Below are 25,737 nucleotides of genomic sequence, written 5' to 3' on the forward strand. Positions count from 1 at the left end.
GGAAGTACTTGGAAACATTTTTAAGACTGCAGAAACTTCGCAATACACTGTCTTCTTTTACATGTGTTAACTTTTCGGGCTGAGCGGATTGGATGAGCATAAAACATAGAGAGTTTTACGGACTCCTGTTAGCAGGCAACCCTATTCGATATGGTGCGCAAGTTGTTGGTGTAAACAAAATAAAGAGCTTCATGAAGATCATATGTAAAAGGATGGTCTTGTTGGAAACTTTACTAACCACAGTCACTGTGGCAAGCGTACTTGTGCCAGTCAGTTGTACAGCGCATGGATGGACAAGCAGGCTATCATGGAGAGAACGGGTCGTCACTGTGGCAAGCGTACTTGTGCCAGTCAGTTGTACAGCGCGTTGCACCATAATAGGGAGGGACGAATTTTTACATCGTAAAATAAAGTTAAAAATCCTTTAAAATGATTTTTCTAAAACGATGAAACTTGAGTGGGATCAAAATCAATTTTATTTCAGAAGAAAACTTGTATTTGTACAGGCTAGTAGATATATCGTAATGCATATTGCTTTTGGGTCTCTTGTACATTTTTTCTTAATCAGTTGTATTGTATTTTTCTTTTGTACAGATCCAAGTTGCTATGGTTTAACAAAAAAGACAACAGCAACGTCTACTCTTTCAACAACAAATGCCACTTATATGAATAAGTATGACATTTATTTATCTTTCAAGTGTTTCAGTAACTGTTATTATAGTAAATTAAATGCTTTCAACTTGTCAATTTCTTGTGAGTCATTCTCATTTTTTTGCAGGATACTTATATAATCTCTACTAGTTGTGAGCAGTGGGGTTAAATTTTGTATGAGTTTTTACCCACTAGGATTTTGAAGATTTGATAATCAAACATAAATGATAATAAGACATGTAAAGACATTAATTTAGAAATAAATTGGACAGGTTTTGGGGCAATTCTTGTGATTTGACTAAACAACAGAAACCTCCTGCTCTCAGTCAAGAAGAAAATATGATATATTATTAACAATACCTTGACTTCAATAAAAAAAATTAACCAATATACATTCTTCATCTTGTTAAAAGAATTCAGGCACGATTTGAGCTGATTCAGAACATTTTAATTGTGTGGAACTATGATATAAATGGGTTATTTAATGGCTCATCAAAATTTGTAAGTCAAAAATTGAGTAACATTAGCAAGATACAGAGTTTGAATTTTTTTGTTTTGTAAATAAACCTCAATTAAGTCGTTTTATAGCTGCAAGTCTGTTAATAATAACTGCATAACTTGATTCTAAAAGGAACCTTTATATAACTGAAATTTGGTTGTCTTTGTTTATCTTAAAGTTTGTTTTTAACATGTTTAAGGATAACATGTTTGGTTCATTGATATTTTTTGCCATCTATTTCAGTGAAAAAAAAGCCGATGGAGGGTCATCAAAAGACTTCCTATTGCCAGTGATTCTAGTTGTAATTGTGGCGTTGATTTTTGCTGTGATTGGCATGTACTTGACTTGGAAAAAAGAGAAATTTTCTTTCTGCAGAAAAAAAGGTAATATTATGATTGATGTTGATGTTATATACCGTGGTTTTATTAGTTTCTCTGGGCATGAATATAACAGCATTCAAGAATACATTTATCCTAGGAAAATGTTTTTATCAATTCATCTTATGTCTAGATATACTGTACACATGGTAAAATGAGAACTTTCGGCACACTACAAATTTAAGCTTTATTGGCATGTAATAGTGTGCCAATGGTTATATAGGAATCACCTTGTCTGTCTGTCCGTCCGTCCATCCCTCTGTTTGTGCTAAACTAGTGTCAAGTCCATATCTTTCTTATGGAGAAGAACTGGAAGTTCCTACATCACACAAAGATTGTTGTCAAGGAAAGTTTTTATTTCACACAAAGATTGCTTATGACCAGCGGGTGTGTCATGACCTTGACCAAAGGTCATTGGGGCAAGTTCAAGGTCATTGTTTTTAAAAATGTCTAATTTCTGTCTGTGTCATGTATTTTATTTAGTGAAATGATTAGAAGGTAAAATTTGACAAAGCTTGCTAATGTTAGCGTACCTCAAGTTAATCATTATTATTAATAATTAATTATTATCCCCCTCCCATTAAATATTTCTTGCCCAAATGTTTTTCATCCTTTTTTATGGCATTGTACAAGGCTCAAAAGCCATTTAGGGATCGTATGACCGGAAGTTCTTCGGAGCTTAACAATGCATACTATCAATAAATCTGCGGAAATGAGTGCAAAGTTTTCTTTTGTATTTGAAGAATAAAAGATGACATACTTCCATTTAGAGCAGAACTATACATCAATATAACAAGTTGGCAGATAAAAAGTATTTGATGTCTTTGATCATGTTCATATTTTATTGTAAACATTATGTCTGGGTTTCAGTTGATGAATACACTTGCACTGAGACACATGCAATAGTAAGGCCTACATACTCAATTTGTTTATAAGATATACCTGCCTGCATGCAAAACAGATTATTTTTTATCCATATCGATCAAATGTTGACAATGCACAAATGTATGATCTTTTAGAAACAAAACTTCTTGCACAGAGCGATAAGTATATCTACAACCAAAAGTAACTTTAAACCAACTACTTTCACTTTTAATTTGTAAAATTTAATGTAAACAACGGGTGCTTTCTTGTAGTTATCTACCCCGATCTTTTCGTTCCATGTCATTTCAACTCATTTGAACCCATATGATAAAAAGAGACATAGTTTTTATCAGCAATAAACAATATGAAGAATTAACTACAATCATACTTTTAATACTTATTAATTTTATTTGCATAGAGAAAAAAATGTTTACAATTTTTTAACTCAAAGAATATTTCTATATATGTAACTTAAGATTTTTAAGTATCGTTCAGAACTTTTTGGGAATAAGGTGAGTCAATTTATAATGAATTCTAACAAAATTAATTATGTGATAAAAACATAATTTTTATTTATTTGAAAGTAGTCGACTAATGTTTTTATCTTTTTATTTGTTTTTAAAAAAGTAAGTATAATTTAAACCAATTTCTAAATGAATGGCCAATAACCAATTTGGAATGATTTTTGAAAAAAAAAAAAATCACACTCCATTTTGATATTTTGATTATTTCAATTGACCGCATAAAATCCATACTAATTTTATTTGTGTTAGATTGACCGCTCGACTCAATTTTTATAAAAATTAATCTCCATCAAAACAGTAAGATAAGTTGGTCTAATGTTAATGTACATACATTTCTTAAGAGCTACAGAATCATAATTTGTTTAAAGGATTTATTTTAGGTCACTTGAGCTATCCATTTTCGTCCGTCGTCTTGCGTTAACAATTTAACATTTTTAACTTCTTCTTAAAAACGACAAGGCTGATTGTTACCATTTTTGGTGTGAGGCATCTCCATAGTAAGAGCTAAATTGCGAAATTCATGGCTCTTCCACCTCCAGGGCGCTACATGGGGGCCAAATATGCCGAAAAAAGCAAAATTTTCAAAAATCTTCTCTTCTTGATGAGGAAAAACCTGGGTCTATGGTGCCCTCTACCAAAATTGTAAAATTCATGGCCCCTCGGTCAAGGGTTCTGGCTCTAGGGTGGGGCCAATATGGCTAAATAATAAAAATATATGAAATCTTAACAAAATTTGTGAAATTCACAACCCCTGGGTCAGGGGTTCAGGACATGGGGGGGGGGGGGCAATATGGCAACATAGTGTTAATGCATATAATGTTTAAAAATTTAAAATCTCTATTCTCACAGATCTGTATAAAAAACTGACTTATAATTATGTTTACCAATGTCTATGTAGCCCTCTACCAAAATTGTGAAATTCATGGCCCCTGGGTCAGGTGTTCTGGCTCTAGGGTGGGGCCAATATGGCCATATAGTAAAAATGTATTAAATCTTAGAAAATCTCCTTCTCTACTCTCATATATATTTGTTAAAAACTAAATGCATGATTATGATGTCCATGAAGCCCTCTACCAGAATTGTGAAATTCATGACCCCTGGGTCAGGGGTTCAGGCTCAAGGGTGGGGCCAATAGGACCATATAGTTAAAATGTATTAAATCTTAGAAAATCTTCTTCTCTATTCCCATATACATGTGTATATTTGTTAAAAACTAAATGCATGATTATGATGTCCATGAGGCCCTCTACCAAAATTGTGAAATTCATGACCCCTGGGTCAGGTGTTCAGACTCTAGGGTGGGGCCAATATGGCCATATAGTAAAAATGTATTAATTAAAATCTGACTCTTAGAAAATCCTCTTCTCTACTCCAATATATATTTGTTAAAAACTAAATGCATGATTATGATGCCCTCTACCAAAATTGTGAAATTCATGGCCCCTGGGTCAGAGGTTCAGGACATGAGGTGGGTGGGGGGGGGGGCAATATGGCAATATAGTGTTAATGCATATAATGTTTAAATAATTTCTTCTCTCTTCTTACACATCTGTATTAAAAACTGACTTATAATTATGTTTACTAGGAAGTCCTCTTCTGAAATTTTAATTTTCATGTCCCCTGAAGTATGGGTTTTGACTCTAGGGCAGGGCCAAAATGGATGTATAGGTGTTAATGCATATAATGTTAAAAATTATCTTCTTAACTCCCACACACCGGAAAGGAAAACTGAATTCATGATTTTCATAGTTTTCATAGTTGTTTTTGACAGATTTTAGGCAGGGAGGTGGTCGTCATTACAAATTTATAATTTTTCTACTCCAGAATGAAACCTAATTAAATGCATATATGAGACCACTCAACAAGTTTGTGTATGGGTTATATGCTACTCAGGTGACCGTTAAGGCCAATTGACCTCTTGTTTTTATAAAATATAATAACTAGCTAGTACAATGTAGTTGAAATGAATATGTACCTATATGCATATTCTCATATATAATTTGATCGTTTTATAAAGTGAGGGGGCAGAACTAAGTTAAAGTGAATTGGAAGTTGACAGTGTACCCGTACCAACAATTTAGTTTATATCTTGCATAGGATCTTATTTTTAGCTCACTGAGACAAAGTCAGAGGGAGCTTATGCTATACCCTCGGCGTCGGCGTTAAGACCTGGTTAAAGTTTTTGTTGCAGGTCCTGTATCTAAGCTATTACTTGTCCTATCTTCACCAAACTTGCACAGATGATGCATCTGGACCTACTTATGGACTTGAAAGACTTGGATGCTGAATCTGATTCATAAATTTCAGATGCTGGAGGAGGTTAAGGTTGTTGGACCAGGTTAAAGTTTTTGTTGCAGGTGCCCTTCGATAGCAATATCTAAGTTACTGCAGGTCTGTACTTCACCAAACTTGCATGGATGGTGTGTCTTATGATACTGATGCACCAGACAGGCTTGAGTGCTGAATCTGAGCAATAGGTTTCGGATGCTGGAGGAGGTTAAGGTTTTTGGACCAGGTTAAAGTTTTTTTGCAGGTACCCTTTGATAGCAATATCTAGTTACTGCTGGTCTGTACTTCACCAAACTTGCATTGACGGTGTGTCTTATGATACTGATGCACCAGGCAGGCTTGAATGCTGAATCTGAGCCATAGGTTTCGGATGCTGGAGGAGGTTAAGGTTTTTAGAGCTGGTTAAAGTTTTTGAAACAGGTGCCCTCTGATTATTATATCTTAGTTATTACTTGTCCTAACTGGATGGTGTGTCCTATGATACAGATACACCTGACAGGCATGGATGTTGAATCTGAGCCATGGGTTGCGGATGCTGGAGCAGGTTAAGGTTTTAATTGCTTGTGCCCTCTGATGATGATATCTTAGTTATTACTGGTCTGAACTTCACCAAACTTGCATAGAGATGCGTCTTATGTATACTGATGCACCTGACAGGCTTGAATGCTGAATCTGAGCCATAGGTTTCGGATGCTGGATGAGGTTTAGTTTTTTGGAACAGGTCACATGTTTTATAGATGATAGCTTGCATATTTGATTAAACTATATTATAAATGAAACGCAGAGGTTGCATTAGATGCAGAGCCTGATCTCCATTATCAAGGATGCTAAAGAAATCTCCTACCTCACTCAAACCTGCTCGATAGATAGATGTGTTTGTTGATAAATGATATAACATGATTCATATGATATAGTATTGTATGGTATGAAACAATATTGTTTAATATGATACAATATAATATCATATTTTATATTATAAAAAGTTATATAATACGATATGATATTGTATCAATTTTTTTGATATTTTATGTTATGATATTGTATCATGATATCGTTATGTATAGTATTGTATATTATGATACAATATTGTATAATATTATATTGTATTATTTATTCATTATTTTATCACATGATTCTATTACATAAGATATTGCAAAGTATAATACTGTATCCTATGATACAATATTGTATAATCTATAATATTGTATCATACGATATTGTATAATATGATTATCATATTGTTTTCTGTAATATAGAATTATATTATATGAAATTGTATAATATGATACTGTAATACTATATAATATCGTATCATACGATATTGTATAATATAATATTGGTTTATAATATTGTATATTATCACATCACATGAAATTGTATTTTATGATATTGTAAAACATATTATATCGTATGATACAATATGTATAATATGATATTATATTTTACTTTATCACATAATATTGTATCATTTGATATGAAACAATGTTGTATCAACTTATATTGTATCATATGATACAATATTATATTATTTATCAAAGATGATACAGTATCATACAATATCATATTATATAATACAGTGTAATATCATATGTTTCAATGTTACGATGTATTATGTAATATGATATTGTAATGTAATACTATATTGTTTTATATATTATGATTATGTGATCAAATACAATGACATATAAACATATGATTATTATACAATTTTTTAACGGATGATATATGATATTTTGTCAAAACAGAATCCATGAATATCCAAGATCATAAAGTATGATTTTCATTTAATATGATAAAGGTGGTCTCATAAGGTGAAGTCTCTTAAGGGCGATGTCTTGTCTCGGTGAGATTTGTAATCTGTGATTACCTACATGTATGTTTGGAAAAAATGGTATTTCATAAGGGTACATTGTCAAAGATTAAGTGTAGGAAAATAAGTGTAAAATTTGGATAGAGTTTATTTTATGGTATTCTTTTTTTTTCTACCGAGGGGCCATATGGCACAATATCCTTTGATCACTAATATAAAGCCATTGTTGCTCAGGTGAGCGATGTGGCCCCATGGGCCTCTTGTTGAGAAAACATGCGTGTTATCTCCTGAATAAATAACTAATGAATAAATAACTCTTAACAACAAGAAATGTTTAAATTGTTTGAAAATGAATGCATTACATGTTCTTAAAACAAACCAATTATGAATTTTGTGTAACATTAAATAAATCTGTTCATTCGTTGATAATTCATATTGCTCAAGAACTTGTTTGCTGAACTGTATATATTAGTAAAGATGAAATGTATTATCTAAATAAATAATTTTTTAAAGATCACAGAAATATATATGAAGAGGAATCAAAGTCTTTGAGAGTCCCAGTGGATACAGAAACAGGTATGAAATTATTTTGTTAAGACTAAGATCACCATACATTGACCAATCATTAATTGTCAATCTTTTTAGTATATCTTTGTGATGTCAATAAATGTGGTCTTGATTCATCTTGTTTACCTTTAACATTTGGTATTAGATTAATAGTTATAGAAAAAATAGACCCTCTAAAATGTAAATAACTTTATAGTACAGAGACTGTACTGAAATACTGCATTTCATATTTTAGAGGACGTTCATATTGCACCATCTGGACAATTCATTGGAAATGGTATTGTATCTTTCTAAATCATCATTCATTGAGTGTTCGTTTCAATGGCAACTGAAAGTTTAGAGCTTGTTTCAAAATACCGTCGATTTTCCCATTTGGTGACAGACTTGTTTTCGTCAGCAGCTCGCGAGATCCAGACGCCCGTCGTTTCGCTGGCATCAAAGACATGCCGCCGAAACTCCTACGTAGTATGACCGCATTAGAGCTGGCTGGGTCCCTTTGCCGGCCTCAGAAAAAAGCCGCTATCTTAACAATAATTCTACATAACTTTTAAAAGAAGGATTGTTTACTATGTATATATATATTGCATGCATATATACATGCGTTTGCTAACAAATATATTTTATATATTGCCTTTAGGTCACCATAGGTCACAGATTATTTACGTGTTTCAATTGTATCCTTACTCTCTATCTCTTTTCTCTCTCATCCAAGTCACGAGCGGTAAATGTCATGATTCCGCCTACTACGGTTTAATTTGACAAGTTTTTTCAGCAAAGATGTTACTGCAAAGCTTCTTACTGTGACGTGAGCGTAGCCTGGTCACGGTAAGACTATTCTTCCAAACACACAAGTAGTTCACTATCTGAATGGGGTTCAGGGGTTAAACCCAGAAAGATGTCGATACTTAAAAGTGCATTATAATTACCTGTAGCACAGTTGGCTTCAACTATAATTAACAACATAACATATTCAACGTGCTATTAAAAGAAAAAAAATGTTTTGAAATCTGCCTCCTCCGTCACGAAAAAGGAAAATCACCCAACCCATTGTCCAACTCAAACTCTTTTTTTTTTAAATCATAAATTTGATATCAATACTCAGACTTGAGACAGAGTATTGACTTTAGAAAAGTTGATGACGGCGGGGCCTAATGAAACCCTGTTTCTCTCTAAGTTTTGCAGTACCCTATCTTTTATGCAGTTGCAAGTATCAACCGCATGCATGTTCTCTCTCTCTCTCTCTCTCTCTCTCTCTCTCTCTCTCTCTCTCTGCTAAGTTACATTTTTATAGAGTCATTTCAAATATGTATATAAATAATACCAAATATATATAATCGTTACCATCTCGTGTGCAACTGCACTGTTTTAGCCTCTTGCGTTGTTGTAGCGGCGGCATGCCTTTGATGCCGGCGAGGTTACCAGCCGACTGAGTCTAGCGAGCGGCTGACGTAAAGACTGTCACGAAGTTAAAAAATCGACGGTACTTTGAAACGAGCTGTAGTTAAATGATAGCAAGTGCAAAGTGAATGTTTATATTTCTTGTTTAATTGGTCCAAATGAGCATCCTTATGTAGGTTGTAAACAGTGGTGATGTATCCAATGCGCAATTTGTGATACATGGGGAAGGGGCATGTTTTCAATTTTGAGCATTTATTTCTAAAATTAACGTAGATGAGAGCTGTTATTAAGAATTTTCATATTATTCACATTACATTGCCTTCAAGGTCATAGAGAGGTATGTTTTTTTTTAAATCAATTGTATTTCAAGTCTCAGTCATTTTCAAACTATATTACAAACTATATCTGAAGATGAAGCTATTAAAGAATCATTGTAGATCAATAGAGAAACGCTTAGCTATCAAACATGATATATATTTATGTCCCAACTGTTGTTACCCAAGTTTATAGATCATTGGTCTTTGTTTTGATTAGTGTTAAAATCATAAAATTTAAATGTTGGGTTTTTTTAGGAATCAAAACCAAAGAAATAAAGATTGTTGATGAGGAAATATTACCTGGTAAGTTTGCATTGGGTTTATTTGTTATTTAAAGCTTAGTACTTAGAATAGTCTCATAAACGTATTTGGTTGCCCCAATAATTTTTTTCATTAATTATATTGTTCACATTTATAAAAACTGAGAAAGTTACTCTCTCTTGCTTTTGAATGAAGCATAACAAACAAATGCCAAGGTCAACCTCACATATAGTAAAATGTCTATCTAATATATATGACTGTTAATACTAGTATATTTGGTCGTTTTCCTACTTCTTTTATGTCATGTTGATTGGCAATGGGAGATGTTTCACTCCTCTATGATGAATGGTTCAAAATGGTTTTCTTTCGTACATTTAATTGAGAAACGTTCAAAGTAATACTGCTAGAAGTGCGCCTTGATCCTCTGTATGACTTTATTAAAGGACCCACAAGTTGTTTATTAACTTAAAACATTTATTAAAGCTCTAAGTATCTGTCTTATGGTTTTAAAGGAGAATCGATAGTAACTTTTATTACAAACTGGTAGGGACCTAGAAAGAAAAAGTTGCCCCAAGAACAACAGAAAAACTTAATTTGAATTAAAAAAAAAACCCACTAAATGCAAGTCTGAGGTCTTTCAATAGCTGAATTAGATTAAAAGACCAACAAATTTATGCAAAACAAATCAAGTTGTGCTGCTTGTTTTCTAACAGTTTACTGTTTTTTTAATTTTTAAGAACATTATTTGAAACCAGAGGAAGATCTATTTGAGGTATGTTTGATTATTTTTTTAAAATTTGACTGTATAAACACCATGGTCTTTGAAATTGTTTGACTTGTAGTCAGTAATGAATATCATAATTTAAATATGCATAAATGTTTTTTCAAAACACCATATAAAGAGTGAATATATGCACATTGTATATGTTCTATCCAAAAACATCAAATATATAATAAATGATCTAACTTCAAAAATAGATATGAAAATTTAATTTAACGATAGAATTTAAATGCTAGAATTTTAATAGATATCGGTATTTGCTCTATTAAGATTTTGATAACTTGATACTTTTTTTTTCAAGGACTGCCAAATATTGCTTAACAGTATCAGTGATGGATTAACAGGACTTGCAATTATCCTTTCTGAAAAGGGCAATGAAGACAACCAACTCGATCTTGCAAACCTACATAATGGGTATGACAACCCAGATTTCTCCTTCTCACAGGAATCAAGACAGACATATGAAGATGATCTTGCAGAAGTGAAATCTACGATTGAATATTTCAATACACGAAGAAATAAACAGGGGGTTTGCAAGGAATGATTTAAATGCAACAATTTGTTTCAAAGTAAAACGTTTAAACGTGAGAATATACTTTATCCACACTTTTTATCGTTTTGTGTATCCAGTGTGATGTCCTTTATCCTGATGCATGAAAGCGTGTATATTATTTATTGGGTTGTCAAGAACGATGAATTAATGAACATATTTCAGTTTATTTAATTTTAGCCCATTAATCAATGCAATTAAGCTAACCTTTTTAATCGTAATATGTTTAGAATTTACGTTTCTTTATACAGTGTAGCTTATATGGGTCATTATCAAAATATTCAGACTTTTGAAAACTGTAAAACATGAGAATATTATTGCTGAAAAAATTACTTTGATTGCAAAAAACACTTTTAACAAACAATGAAGTATAACATCTAAAAATTTGCAAACATTGGAATCTACCATTTTGTTGATAATTAGACTGAAATTTAATGAACTGTGAACATTTTGTCAGTGGTGTAACAGGTATCTAGTATAGGAAAAAATTCTTAAATAAAATAAAATAATTCTTTTAAAATGATGGACATTAAGTTTTTATCAACAAAAATCATTTAAAGTTATCAGAATTAGATAACAGAAAATATTTGACACATTTACATAGTGACCAACATAACATTTGAGACAAAGCCTTGATGTTACTCAACAAATTTTTAATTTGAGCATTAAAAAGAACACAACTGGATTTTTCTTTCAATGGAGCATAAAAAAGACATTACTATAAATGCACTGATGTTTTCATATATACATGTATTATTGTCAGTTAATTTTATTTGGAGAAAAATGTACATGTTACACCACTGATTATTGTGTTTTACCACTGACATAAAAGTTACACCACTGACCTAGCGATAATAAATAAGAGAAAAGCGTGTTAAATTTTGTAAAATAAACTAATTTCTATTTTTGATTGCATTTAAAACATGATAAAATTGATCTTAAATAAAAGTTTTTGTGACTCATTCTTTCATAATCTGAAGATAGACACACTGACAGAAAAATTGCATGTAGATTTTTTTTTACATGAATTCACTCATTTTTTGATGTTATATTTTTTACTATTGGCATCCACACACTTTTATCCACCTTGTACCGAGTTCGAACTTTCTTTGCCTCATCAATCTCACAAACAACATCGTCAATACTATACCAGCTCATATCAATCATACATTTTGGACAATAAAATTGAATTTTCTCCAATTTTTTCCAAAATCAATGCATACAACGCATATACACTTCCTCTTTTTCAATATATGTTTGTTGAAGCTCAGCTAGCATTTGATACCTTTAAGCATTTGAAAGATTTTAGTGTAACATAATAGGGAATGTGAAATCTCAGTGGAATAACATATCTTATAATACACTATAAGTCATTAAAAAGTTTGATTTTTTAATAAAAATAAAATGTGGATAATTTCATTTCTTTATTAGAATAAATTTGTTTTTACTTTTATCTTTTAATCAAGTATTTAAATGAGTAAAACATAATTAGAGCACACAAAATGTCAATGGTGTTTCAAATAATGTCAATGGTGTAACAGGTCTCATTTTCCAGGTTAAGAAAACACAATTGCAGTTAAATAGTCAAACTTTCTTTATTGTGACAGTGTCTAACTTGTAAAATTGATAAATAACAATTGTTCAAAATGCTCAAAATATATATGAAATGGAAGAAAAAGTAAAATAATTAAATAATGTCATGTGGTGTAACAGTTTTTTCAGTTGTGTAACAACAATATATGGTTACACCACTGACCGTTATACCACTGATGTATCCATTGTAAATGTAGCAGTATGACCCAAGAGAATAGATACTACACAAAGCTACATAGCCTATGTTATAATGTGATAAACATTCATTATTTATGTGAAAAACTTTTTTGTTCTTTCATAATAGAAAACCTTAAATAGCACGTTATCCCACTGACACAGTTTACATTGTATTGCATACTAACATTTTTTGCCATATTTTCTATCACAATGATGTCATCACTGATACATTTATCTTTTTAGTAGCAGGTAATGATGTCACTATGATCTGGGGGATTCCAACTGTAGTACAATTTTATTTACTTGATGTATTTTAAGATATTTTTATATAATTTGCCTTGTAACACCAATGACAAAAATTTTTTGTACAAGCATATATCTCATCAAATTCATTGTGAATGTTGTTTTGAAAATTAATGGTGTTTTTTGGAATAAAACATCAATATTATTGAAGATATTGTAGGTTAAAGACGTTGGAAAAATTTAATGACAACATAAATTCACTGAAATCTCATAACAAATAATATTTTTTTTATACTTTAAGCAGTAAAATTTTCGATTTATTTGTTCAATAATATAGGCTGAAGTTTCTAAAACCCAATGGTACTGTATATATTCCCCTGAACATTATTTTTCACCCTTTAAATTGACACTACCACAAAAGGCTGCATATTTTGATAATGACCCATATATATTAACCGTTGCTTGTCAAAACTTTCAACAAATTGTATACTTGTATATACCGATTGGCGTGTGTTAATCTTGATATTGCTGTTGTGTTTTTCTATTATATATAAGTTATTAATATACTTGATGTAGAAGTCAACAATTACCGGTGATTCAAAATAAAGTTAATTTGTGTCATAGTGAGAAACTGGCTTCCAATTTATGCAACAAAGAGTCTACAAAAAGGTGGACAAATATAGTTGGCAGAAGAAAAATGATCATACATCTGTTGAAATAACAAACGAAAGGAACAACTCTTCAAAGGCGGTAAAGCACTTATGTATCCAAAGGTGTCAACTTCACATTTTGACATTCTTTTGTTGAATGTTTTATGCAAATATAATGTGAAAATTGAAAGTGAAGACAATCGAAAGTTTTGTAAAGAGTAAAGCTATTTCTTATGCAATTCTATGTTAGAATCGCAGAATTCACAGTTGTCTTCTTCAGATATTTAATGATCTGTTTGAAAAAGGGGTTATATAGTAGGTTGATATTGGTCCTGTTGATCTTTTGAGTTGTATATTGTTTGAATGTTCAGAAGACGAGGAAGTGTACGCGACCAGAACTCGGAAGCTTATCGCCACACAAACATCAACCTTGCTATCGGACACCTAAAATGGACCTTCCTGTGATCAAATGTTAGGGAACAAGGCCATAACCTTGAAATGCTGCGTCGTATATTTACTGCCAAACTGAAACAGCCAAAGAAAACCACGTTATCCAAGTTTTAATGTCGATAACATTCGAAGGAATGTGTTTCGTTATTAAAGTTTAGTTATCGCTCTTGTTCTTTAACTCCATTTCAGTACATTGACATGTATATTTTTAGCTCAGCAAATGCAAAAAGATAACAGGCAAACAGCCTTCAGAATCAATTGAGTCGTGTTATCCCCTCACACAACTTGTTGCGAAGGGATATAGTATCGCTGATGTGCGTGTATGTATGTATGTATGTGTGTCCATTGTCAGCTCTTTAGCAAAATTCCAAGAAAACCCTCTAATGAATATTCATCAAACTTTGTACACGTCTTTTGCATGGTATTAAGACAAACCTTATTGATTTCCAAGTCAATTGATTCAATGTTTTTTAAATTATAGTAAAAGAAGCGAAGTTAAAACATCAGTTTTATGTACGGCTTGACAAAAGACATTTCCGGTAATTTATGTACGACTTCATGTAAATCGCTACCGTATGCAGTTCAAATCAACAACTTTATATTTTGGGGTTTTTATCTAGTAAAGGAAAAGAAAGCGTTTTGTAGCATTGGAGGGTTAGAAGATTGCCCATAGGTAAAAGTTGAAGCGAGCATGAAATTAAAGTCATCCAATTGACATCCAAACAAGCAGTTGACTTTCGGACAAATTTTCCCGTATTATTTACAATAGAAGTAGTCCAAAATTCAGAGGAGACTTTGACACATATCGCACATTTATCAAGATTGTTTCATATAAATAATAGCTGCATATCTACTACTTTGGGTTGACATACCACAAGCAACTAGAATTGTCCATCAGAGCAGACTACAGATCGCTAGATCTTCAGCTACGACAAATAATATATACGGATCGTTTATGTATGCTTATGTAAAAATGAATGACAAAGTTATCTGTACAAATCAAAGTAAACTCATGCGCTCAGAAATGTATATTTGTATATTATAAGATTTCAAAGTGACATGTAGGTCCAATGGGCCAGGTGTAATTCGATAATGTATAATATTGTATTGTACTTTATACTCATGACATACACATGTCACTATAATAAAATATTTACTTACTTACTTACAATTCAATGGATTCAATACTTTTTAAATTATCGTAAAAAAGCGAAGTTAAAACTTAAAATTTTATGTGCGACTTGACAATAGACATTTCCGGTAATTTTATGTTTGACTTTTAAAAGTAAATCGCTTCCGTATCCATTTCAAATCAAGAATTTGATATTTTTTGATTTTAATGTAGTAAAGGTAATAAAAAAACCCAAACGTTTTGTAGTATTGGAGGGTTAGAAGATTGCCCATAGGTAAAAGTTGAAGCGGGCAATCCGATTGACTTCGAAACAAGTAGTCGACTTTCGGACAAATTTTCCCGTATTACTTATGAGCCGGTCCTATGATATCGCGAAAACATATCTATCAATACGGAAATATTTCCAGAAACTAATGTTATTGTGAGTTTCCTCTCAGTGATGTTTAGCGTCCTCTGTTTACTTTGTCTAAAATATCCTGACGTCAAATGTTAATTAATTTCAGCGCGTGCTACCATACGTAAACAGAAATACCGCGTAGTACCCGCGATATGATATGAAACAAGTATACAATAGAACTAGTCCAAAATTCAGAGGAGACTTTGACACATATCGCACATTTATCACGCGAAGATTGTTTCATATTGATAATAGCTGCATATCTACTACTATGGGTGGACATACCACAAGCAACTAGAATTGTCCATCAGCGCAGAATACAGATCGCTAGATCTTCAGCTACGACAAATAATATATACGGATCGTTTATGTATGCTTATGTAAAAATGAATGTCACTTAATGAATCTAAATTTTTTAACTTTAAAGCTTATGTGTACATGTGTTGAGTTTTTGCTACAAAGTAAACTGAGCAACCACGTGCACGTACAAGTACACCCCTCCCCCCTAATTAATACACCACAAAAGCTATGGGATTAGGATTAAATAGATATTATGATTTCAAAGTGGTTTTTAGAAAGACGTGTCATATTTGTTTTGATCTGATAAGTTTTTTGATCTGAAAAATTGGCATGTATTTTCTTAATTTATGCATTTCCCCCTACAACAAGTCATGTCGCGAGGGGATGCTCCGCTTTGCGGTGCCCTTGTTAATTATCAATTGATCTCACCGCTATGAAAATATCAGGTAGAGAGACAGCTTCCAGATGACTACTGGAGAGTTGTTTTCCCGTACCCTAGTTTTTATGAGCACGGACACTGCGCTACAATATTTCCAAAGTGAATGCTATTAAGTCCATGCTAATAATCTGACGCATCGTCAGTGGTAGAAGTTTATTCTGAACCAGAGCAGCAGGCTGTTGCTGTTATTTTTTTTTTAACTTGTCTTTCTGTCTGCTATAAATTATTAAATATATATTTTCTTTTTAAAAATGCTTCAGTTTGAAAAGAAGTCTTGCTAGTATATATTTGGTAATATATTTATAAATATATTAGTTTATTTGTTCATGTACTTTGATTAATTCATGCAACGGAATATAATAATGTGTGGGTTTTTTTTGACGATCCCTATTAATTATTGCTATAAACTCAAATTCCAAATGGAAATAGCACATCATAAAATACTTAGTCTTGAACAAACTCCTTTTTATTTTTTTTTTCTATTTGGTGGTTGGGGGCTGGAGGGGTTGGGGTTTTGGTTCTTCTTTCTCAGTTGTAGGGTAATTGGTGTTAGAGTTTACGTTGACTACGTCAAGAATTTCATTCATTCAGTTAATTTCTGAATCACCATCAGAATGTTATTTCTTTAAAAAAAACATATTAAGGTGGCTCACTACACCTTGAAATATTTTCTCAAATCAGCAGAAAATTACTTGATTGTGATAGATATCATAATGGATAAGAAATGTGCAATTTTGGATGAAAAATTACATTATCAAAAATTTAGTTCAGTAACAATGAACAAATTAGAGCTCCAGGCGAATTCGAACTCATGATCTGCGGTTCAGAAGCCCAATATGTTAACCACTGACCTATGACGATATACAATCCTGTCGAAGGATAGAAATAGTTTAACAAAACATTTATATCGCCATTTTGTGACGTAGTGTCTTAAAAAGTATAAGTCCAGGTGTAGTGAGGTACCTAACTATCCATACTCTTCTTCTTACTATTTCTTTATCAATTAATACCTTGTTTTATATTATGGAATGAAAACTGACAACAACAAACCGTCAACCGTCTCATAAATCATCTAAGCGAAGTACAAATTCAAAGCAGAGCAAACACGGACCTCTAAAAAATAGATGTGGGGTCGGGTGCCTAGGAAGAGAAAGCATTCCTTGTTGACCGGTGTAATGAAGAATAATGACCCCCGTAGAATAATGACCGGGTGTCATTTTTCTACGTAGAATAATGACCCCCCGGTCATTATTCTTCACAGAAAAATGACCCCCGGTCATTATTCTACGTAGAAAAATGACCCCTTTGCCTGAAGAATAAGTGTCATTTTCATAAAAATGAGCTAGCACACTCCACATGAAGAAAAGTGACCCCTGTAGAATAATGACCCCCTTGTAGATTAAAATTTTTCAGTATATTTTTATTATTATTTGTGAAAAAGTCTTTACAATATTGTAATTTTTACTGCTGCAGTTTACAGAAATTAACAGAAATTATAATTCATATGCAAATAAACTTAAAGTGAAAGAAGGGGTATATATCTTAGAAAATAAAAATCCTTCCGTTATAACAAGATATTGAGGTATTGCATCGGGGTATGGTTGTCATCTTTAACAATTACATTTACATATATCTATGGTGTTCCGATAGGGCCACTTCGACCTAAGTTGCAAGGGCGATAGTGCGAAGGCGAAGGAGCAAAAGTGCGAAGATGCGACGACGAAGCGAGAAGATGTGATGCCTAAAGTGCGAAGGTGCGATGGCGAAGGATACCACTATCGCTCCTTCCCAACTTTGCACTCTGGCCTTCGCATCTTCGCACTTTCGCCTTCGCCTTTTTTGATTGCATTCAGGAAGTCTCGGTCGATTACATAGAATTTAATACAGGCACCGTACTCGGCAATGTTTTCCGATTAATCCATGCTATTATTGGTACGCATGCGCTAGACCATCGCGCTTACTATGAATGTTTATAAATATTTTAATGTGTACATGTAACATATATGTTTACCAGTGCTGGCTTTGCCTAATCATTATCTACACCACACTAAATTTTATGTCTGCCATAATGTGTACATATGCACTTCTAGATTCCTGTCGCTTACCAGCCGTCTGTTTACCGTGGACCAAACACAGTAGCATTCTAATTCCATTATGCGACACTCCTCGCTCATGCATGGATCTAGAGGGGGAGAGGGGGTCCGCCCCCGGAAAATTCATTATTCATAATTTTACGCAGTAAAACGGAAGAGGGAGTCCGGACCCTATCCCCCTGGATAATTTAATTTTATTAATTTTATTTTAAAAAATCCCAAAATATGCCTCGGAACCCTTTAAACGATGGAGAGCTCCGCAATTATAAAACATAGGTAATCACAGATTACAAAGCTCACCGAGACGAGGCATCACCTTTATGAGGCATCCCCTTTATTGGACCACCGTTATCATATTATATGAAAACATCCTTTATGATCTTGGATATTCATGGATTCTGTTTTGACACAATATCGTATATCATCTGTTAAAAAATCGTATGATAATCATATGTCCATATGTTAATCAATACAATAATATAAAATTAAAATTGCATCGATCCTATCATACTTACAATATACCGGTATATCATATAAAACCATAACATACCGTAAAAAATTGTGAGATATGAAATAGTAACGTATGATATGACATTGTATTGTGATATACATTATAGTCGTATTTGATCCAATAATAGAATATCATAAAACATGATACAATATAGTATTATATGAAACAATATCATATTGCAATAATACATCATAACATTGAAACATATGATATTATATTGTATACATGTAATTAAGCATTGAATCATTTTTTTTTTAAAGATGTGGTCTCATAACTGCAACGATTTGCGCATTCAAATTGTATAACGCGCGCTAGCGCGTTATGAAAGTTCGTTTGCACTCATCGTTGCAGTTTTCAAAAAATAATGAATCAATGCTTATATTTACGTTTTTTAAACATGTATTTCCTTACCGCAAATATAGATATGATTCGTTTGTTAAAAGCTCTGTCTTATTCAACGAGTTATGCGAAATTAACGGAATGGCCACTGGAACAGCCGAAATATGCTGACAAAAATAGTGCACAGCGTTTTAAATTCTAATAACACAATTTTATTTTTCTTTCTGTAATTTAATGAATTTTCTCTTGGTAAACTAAGAAATGAATCAATTGAATTCATTTAACTGTCAAAATATATATACATCAATGAAATATTAATCAGCGTAAGTATAATAACAGGTCGTTATCCGGTTTGAAGTCGCGAGAAGAGTCAGTTCCTGTTCTTCAAGAAACACTGAGGGAATACTAAATGTATTCATACGCACCAGATTTGATGATTGGGTCAAAATCAAGCGGGATATAAACCCCTAATATATGGGCCCTAACCTCTTATCAACGGTTTTAGAAACAATCTTTTCTTATTATAATCGAGCAGTGTTCATTATCTATTTAGATTTACTATAGTCAGGTACTCTTCACAAATCTGCTTTAAAAGAATAAAGTCTATTCATGATCACAAAACAACGTAACAACAAATGTTTAGAATATTGATGTTCATGTATTACGTAGAAGAAAACAAAACTAACGCAGAATGATTTTTTTTTAAATCACTTTCCCCAAGAAATGTAAATAAGAAGTATTCATATTCCTACGTTACCTGCCCCTTAGTCTTTTCCCATAAAGATATATACATGTCCTGTTCTCAAATACATGTGATCTACTGTACTTAAGACAGAGTTAGCACAAACGTTTCAAGTGTTCTATGCTTCTAATAGTTTTAATAACTTTAAGCCAATTTGGCATATTTCAAATTCATGGTAATCGATTGATCAAAATATGCATGATTTGCGAAATATACGAAGTGCAATAACTCATTTTGCATTCTTTATTTGTTTTCGATTATCATTATAAATCGAGAGTATTATCAACAGTAACTAGAAAAAATAAAGCAAACAAAATGTCAAGTCTGTAGCGTTATGACCGACTGCTTAACTAACGATAACAACAGAGGTTTTTGATAATTAAATTCAACTTGTGGAGTAAAAGTAATGTAACAATTTTATGTTATGTAGTCATGCGTACGGCCTATAATGACTGTTTGTATAGTTGCTAAGCAACCAGCGAAGATTGTCACATTTACCACAAAGGGTACATGTATATAAACAAGCCGGTCGCAACTACAGCGTTCATTCTCCTATCGGCATTCAAGAAGAATAGAAGAGAGAAATTTCAAGACAAATTAAGACCTAGTTGGTGGATTTTCTTGAAACAGAGGCTTGCCACATTAATACTTGTAATAATACCACTCGTGTAAAGCCGATCTGTAGTGTTGGATATTATAGAAGTTATCTCTTATATTTGTCGTCTCTGGTGTTCTAAAGTACTAGGATAGGGGTACACCTTTGGTTAGAGGTGGTACATTGTCCGTCTTGTAAAAGACGTTATCACAGTGACTGCCTCTGCTAAGAGTTGACCTCTTTTGTAGGCTAGGACGTGTTGCAGGTGATCATTACTGCCTTAATAAAACCAAACTAGTGTTTACCTTGTACATGTAGAGCTATAATGTAATTTCCGATCCAGGCTGACAATATTTAATTTCTTAGTTTAACCCTAAGTAAGGGAAGGCCATTTTGTATATATTTGTATGTCAATTTTTTTTAACAATCATTTTAGAGAGGTAATTTTTTATATTGTAATATTATTATATTAAAATGTATACCCTAGAATTGACTAGCCAATGGACCCCTTGACACGCTAGAGTAATCAGTTATTTTTAATGGACAAACAAAATACTAGAACATACATATAAGTATTAAAATATGAATCATCTTAAATTCCATTCATATGTTTCAATACAAAAATGAAATTGACTCGCACTTATTTCAAAATATAGTTGAAACAAACACAAGAAAAAAATATAGACGCAAGCGTCAATTGGGCCGCCTAAAATATATTTGTTGTATGAATCATCATTAGTTGTTTACATAAAAACTCACCACAAAGAAGAAAAAAGAGAATTGGTTGTACTAATACTCTTTATTGTAAATTTTAATATATTTTTCAGCAACACGTTTTGAAGTGTAACATTTTACTATTATTATTAAGAATCGAGTTTGTTGCTGTAAGCATTTTTAATGGCAATTGTATGACCATCACCATAGAATGAAGTAATGGAGAACACATTGATTTGTACATTATTCTAAGACAAAGTTCAAGTCATCATTATTATCTTGGATATTGAGTACTTCAAACCGATTTTATATTTTGTATTGTATTAAATCTTGTAAGATCATCTGCTCATCCGGTAGAAACTGCACAATTTTAAAGGTAAAAATAAGCTGGATTATATTTTTTTCATCCAAAATGGTATAATAAATCTTATCTACAAATCATTTATGAAGATAATCATCCTTATTTAATTTCATGAGGTTCTCAAGGAAATTAAAAATTAATCCAGTCAGTATAAATTTTCAGGTCTTTCATATTTTTGCGTAAATTATTGATATGGACATCATTTTATTGTATTTTTCTACCACATTTCATATGGAAATATTCATTTGAGGCAGAACAAAGAAATTCAAATATATCATTTATATAAAATGTTATGTCATTCAGGTCTTCAGTATTTCAGGTCACTAGAATGTCCCGTATACCGATCCCAATACAATGAAAAACTCCGAAATTTTCCAAAAAGATAATAGTCTCTGTAAAATCGGTCAAAACAAAAAAATATGTAATTTTTCTTTAGGGCATAAAACATATTTCTACATGCAAATTTACTTGGCGGCCCGTAACAAGTAAAAAAACTTTTTAATAGGTCTACAGTCACTGTGGTAATATAGTCATACACTTTACGAACAATAAAGTTGTGTATCTCAGCAAAAGTGTGGATTACAATCAAATCATAAAAATGTAAATGTATACATATTTATTTTATCTTTACGCATACATATGACTGCAAATCAGAGCTATACCCATACAACTGCAGATTTTCAAAATCAAAAGTAAATGTCAAAGCAAAATCCTCTGAAATGATTTTTATCACATTATTTACTATTTGAGCGGGCCGTTTGGAATGAAAACCATCTTAACGATGTCCAGTTTTATTTTTTATTAACAAATTGTTACTGGCCTTTTTTCAGATTCCCAGTAAGTAACAATTATTCATATTTTCAAGTCATTGTTATTATCTTTATTATTAGTATATTGAAGCTTGATTCGAACAAAAACCTTCATTTAGCTGATTTTTTTTTCTTCTGAATTTGTTATTTAGTTGCCTTTTTTTATCTAAAAGTTTGCATTCAACATGTTTAATGATAACATTATACATCCGTACATTTCAGGAGAGTGTTTGGTTAATTAATATTCTATGCCATCTATTTCTGAACCAGTGAAATACAAGAAGATGGAGGGCCATCAAAAGACTTCCTATTGCCAGTGATTCTAGTTCCTGTTATAGTGTTTATTTCTGCCGTGTTTGCCATGTACTGGAGAAAAAAGAAATGTTCTTTCTTCAGAAAAACAGGTAATATTATCATTGATGTTGATGTTATATACAATGGCTTAGTTAGATTTTTTCTAGACATGATTATTAAATAGAACAGTATTCGAGAATACATTTATCCATGGAAAATGTTTTTATCAGTACATTTTAATTTCATATTTACTGTAAACATGGTAAAATGAGAAAATATGGCACACTACAAATGTAAGCGTCATTGGCATAACTGTTCCTGAGCGCTTAAATTACATGTAATAGTGTGCCAATGGTTATTCATATGTTTTATTTTTTTCACGTTAAAAACAATAAATTCATTCGTTTTGGGGTTTTTTTTATATTAGAAGTGGGTTTACACAAGTTTATTTGTTTACACAATTACACAATCAACAGTATGGGTCATTTCAGCCAAAACATAAATTCATTAATTAAGTTTTATTGCTAACTATACTCCAGCTTTGAAGAAAAAGAAGGTATACTGTTTTACACTTGTGTAGCCAGCTGTCTCTCTGTCTGTCAGTAGGAACTATTTCAGCAACTATTTATCAGAGATGCTCTAAATTTTATCACTTTTAGTTAGGCACACCATATATTATTTTGTTATACCAATCGGATATTTACTTTCTGTTAAACGATGACTTTTGTTTAGTTAGCCTAAATTCTTAAGAAAATTTTCGTTCAAGATTTATCACCATCTATTTATCCCCGATAACGCACTCTTTGTTGAGGAAGGCAAAATGGGTGGATTCATTTCTTAACAAATTTGATATCAACTTCCTGACTTCGCTTATTATCTATATTCACGTCAGGGCGTTCGCGTCGGTTAACGATGGTTTTCTCGGGGTGTCAATTTCAACAGTTACCCTCCCAAACAGGCACTATTTATTTTATTATACTGGATGTCTTATTTTTAAAGAAAATTTTACTGCTTTTATATAAAAACTTAGTGAATTCTGCGGCGAACTGTACGTGCATGATTTACGCCCATGTAACAGTTCGTTATGTTACCCGTTGCCAAGTGTGTCTCTGACGCTGAGGGTAATAGAACGGATTACCAACTGCGTCTAAACCAATCAGAGTTCAGTATTTTACATGAAAGTATATTACTGAACATTGGCTCACAGATAACTTTTAAGAAACCTGCCCTGCGGGCGCCTTATAGTGATCAGTCTGTCTATCTGTCCTTCTGTTTGTCTATCCATCCTAAAGTCAATCTGTCCGTCCAAGATATCTTGTCCAGAACATATCTTCTCTTACCTTGGCCAAATCTGGCTCATACTTCGCCAACTGTTAAAGGGTGTCCAGTGACCATGAATCATCTTGATAGGTAAAAGGTTAGGTCATAGCAGAATTTATCTTATCCTCGTTCGGAACTGTTTTCTCTCCCCTCGATTCAATGTGGCTCATGGTTAAATGTTGTGCAGTGACCTTTAATGATGTTTGAAGGTCAAGTGTCAAGTTCATATCGGATCACACAAAGATCCTTTTCGGTTCCAGTCACGTGATGAGCCGAATATAGTGGGTTTTTTCTGAGCTCTGCTGTTTTTGTCCGATTTTGTTTCTTTTACGACTTTTTTTGAGATTTTGAAGCTTCCAAAATAAATCCAGGGTGAGTGAAATCGCACAAAGTGAATTTCATCGTATTTATGTGTGCAAAGTTGGAATTTGTGTGTTATTTCTCTCCATTTTCCTTTACTTGGACCGTGAGTACTCGCCCACCATGGCACCAACTCAACCGCAGGGAGACCCCGGGCTTGAAAAAAAAAAGTTCTTCGAACGACAAAAAAACTCCTGACAGAAGGTTAGTACAACTTAACCTCAAATCAGTACCTGCATCTATTAAGAATTCTGTCGTGTCTGAAAAAAGTGCCGCAAAAAAAACAAAAAGAAACAGTAGCACGGACTGCGACTCCCCTAATGGCCCCCCTGATTTAGACACTACAGGTGACATTAGGCTAATACACGAAGGCATTGCTGATATTAAAAATACAATGGTCAGAAAAACAGACGTAAAAGAAATCGTAACTTCTATTATCTCCGAATTGAAAGCGAAATAAAAATCGAAATCCTAGCCGAGGTTAAGGCCACGATCATGCCCGAATTAACACAGAGTGTGACAGACAAAATAAAAACAGAGTTTAATGACAAAATAGACACTAAAACAAAAGAATTTGAACATCAAACGAAAGAAATATCCGACGGCTTTCAACTTGAATTTGAAACTCTGCGAGAAAAATTTTCTACACAGGCAAAGGAACTCAGAGAGCTAAAACAAAACTTAAAGGAATGTCAACACGTAGCCGACGCTGCAGTTGTCCTAGCCAACAACAACCAACAATATTCGCAGAAAAGCAATATTAAATTTACTAATTGGCAGGAGAGCGAACATGAGAACCTCCGTTCCGATCTCTGTAGAATTCTGAAGGAGACGGTCAACATAGATCTGGACGCGTCCGACGTATTAGCCATACATAGAGTACCGGGAGGAAACAGAGGAGGACCGCGCCCCGTCATTGCGAAGTTCCGCGACACAGACACAAAAATTAAAGTGATCAAAAATCGTTCCAAAGATGAAATTAAGAAGCGCTTTGTGATGCACGACCACCTGACTCAGATGAACGCGCAACTCATCAAAACTCTAAATCTGGACGAGCGGATCAAAGGCGCGTGGTACTATAACGGCAAAGTATTCGCGGAGGACCACGGTGGGAAGAGGCATCGATTCGACATCTTGGACAAGGTGTCAGATAAAGTCAAACATCGTCATGAGGAACAGCGGAGCAGTTTTTCCAATCGTTAAGATCGGGATCTGGAAACGAAACTTGGACCTTTTGTGATCGGGATCGAAATGTGCATATTAGCGTGTGAGTGTGTGTGTATGAATGTCGTGTTGTGTTTATCGTCTTTACTACCAAATACCAGTTTAC

The 25,737-nt window shown here is 32.9% G+C and overlaps 1 protein-coding gene across 3 annotated transcripts in view; it reads left to right on the top strand.

Annotated features, from left to right (window-relative positions):
* Positions 1-25,737, top strand: part of LOC105317134 (uncharacterized) — a 162,029-nt gene that overhangs the window by 13,157 nt on the left and 123,135 nt on the right. For 2 of the 3 annotated variants that reach the window (XM_066070834.1, XM_066070835.1), the window contains exons 4-8: positions 595-673; positions 1,394-1,533; positions 7,528-7,590; positions 7,817-7,858; positions 9,552-9,599. In XM_066070834.1, the coding sequence (XP_065926906.1) occupies positions 595-673; positions 1,394-1,533; positions 7,528-7,590; positions 7,817-7,858; positions 9,552-9,599 (372 nt within the window). Of the gene's footprint in view, positions 1-594; positions 674-1,393; positions 1,534-7,527; positions 7,591-7,816; positions 7,859-9,551; positions 9,600-10,294; positions 10,330-10,639; positions 13,533-25,737 lie in introns of those variants that run through there. The other variant, XM_066070833.1, reaches the window with a different exon arrangement.

The sequence above is a fragment of the Magallana gigas genome, chromosome 9 (assembly GCF_963853765.1).
Source record: "Magallana gigas chromosome 9, xbMagGiga1.1, whole genome shotgun sequence".
Lineage (NCBI taxonomy): Eukaryota > Metazoa > Mollusca > Bivalvia > Ostreida > Ostreidae > Magallana > Magallana gigas.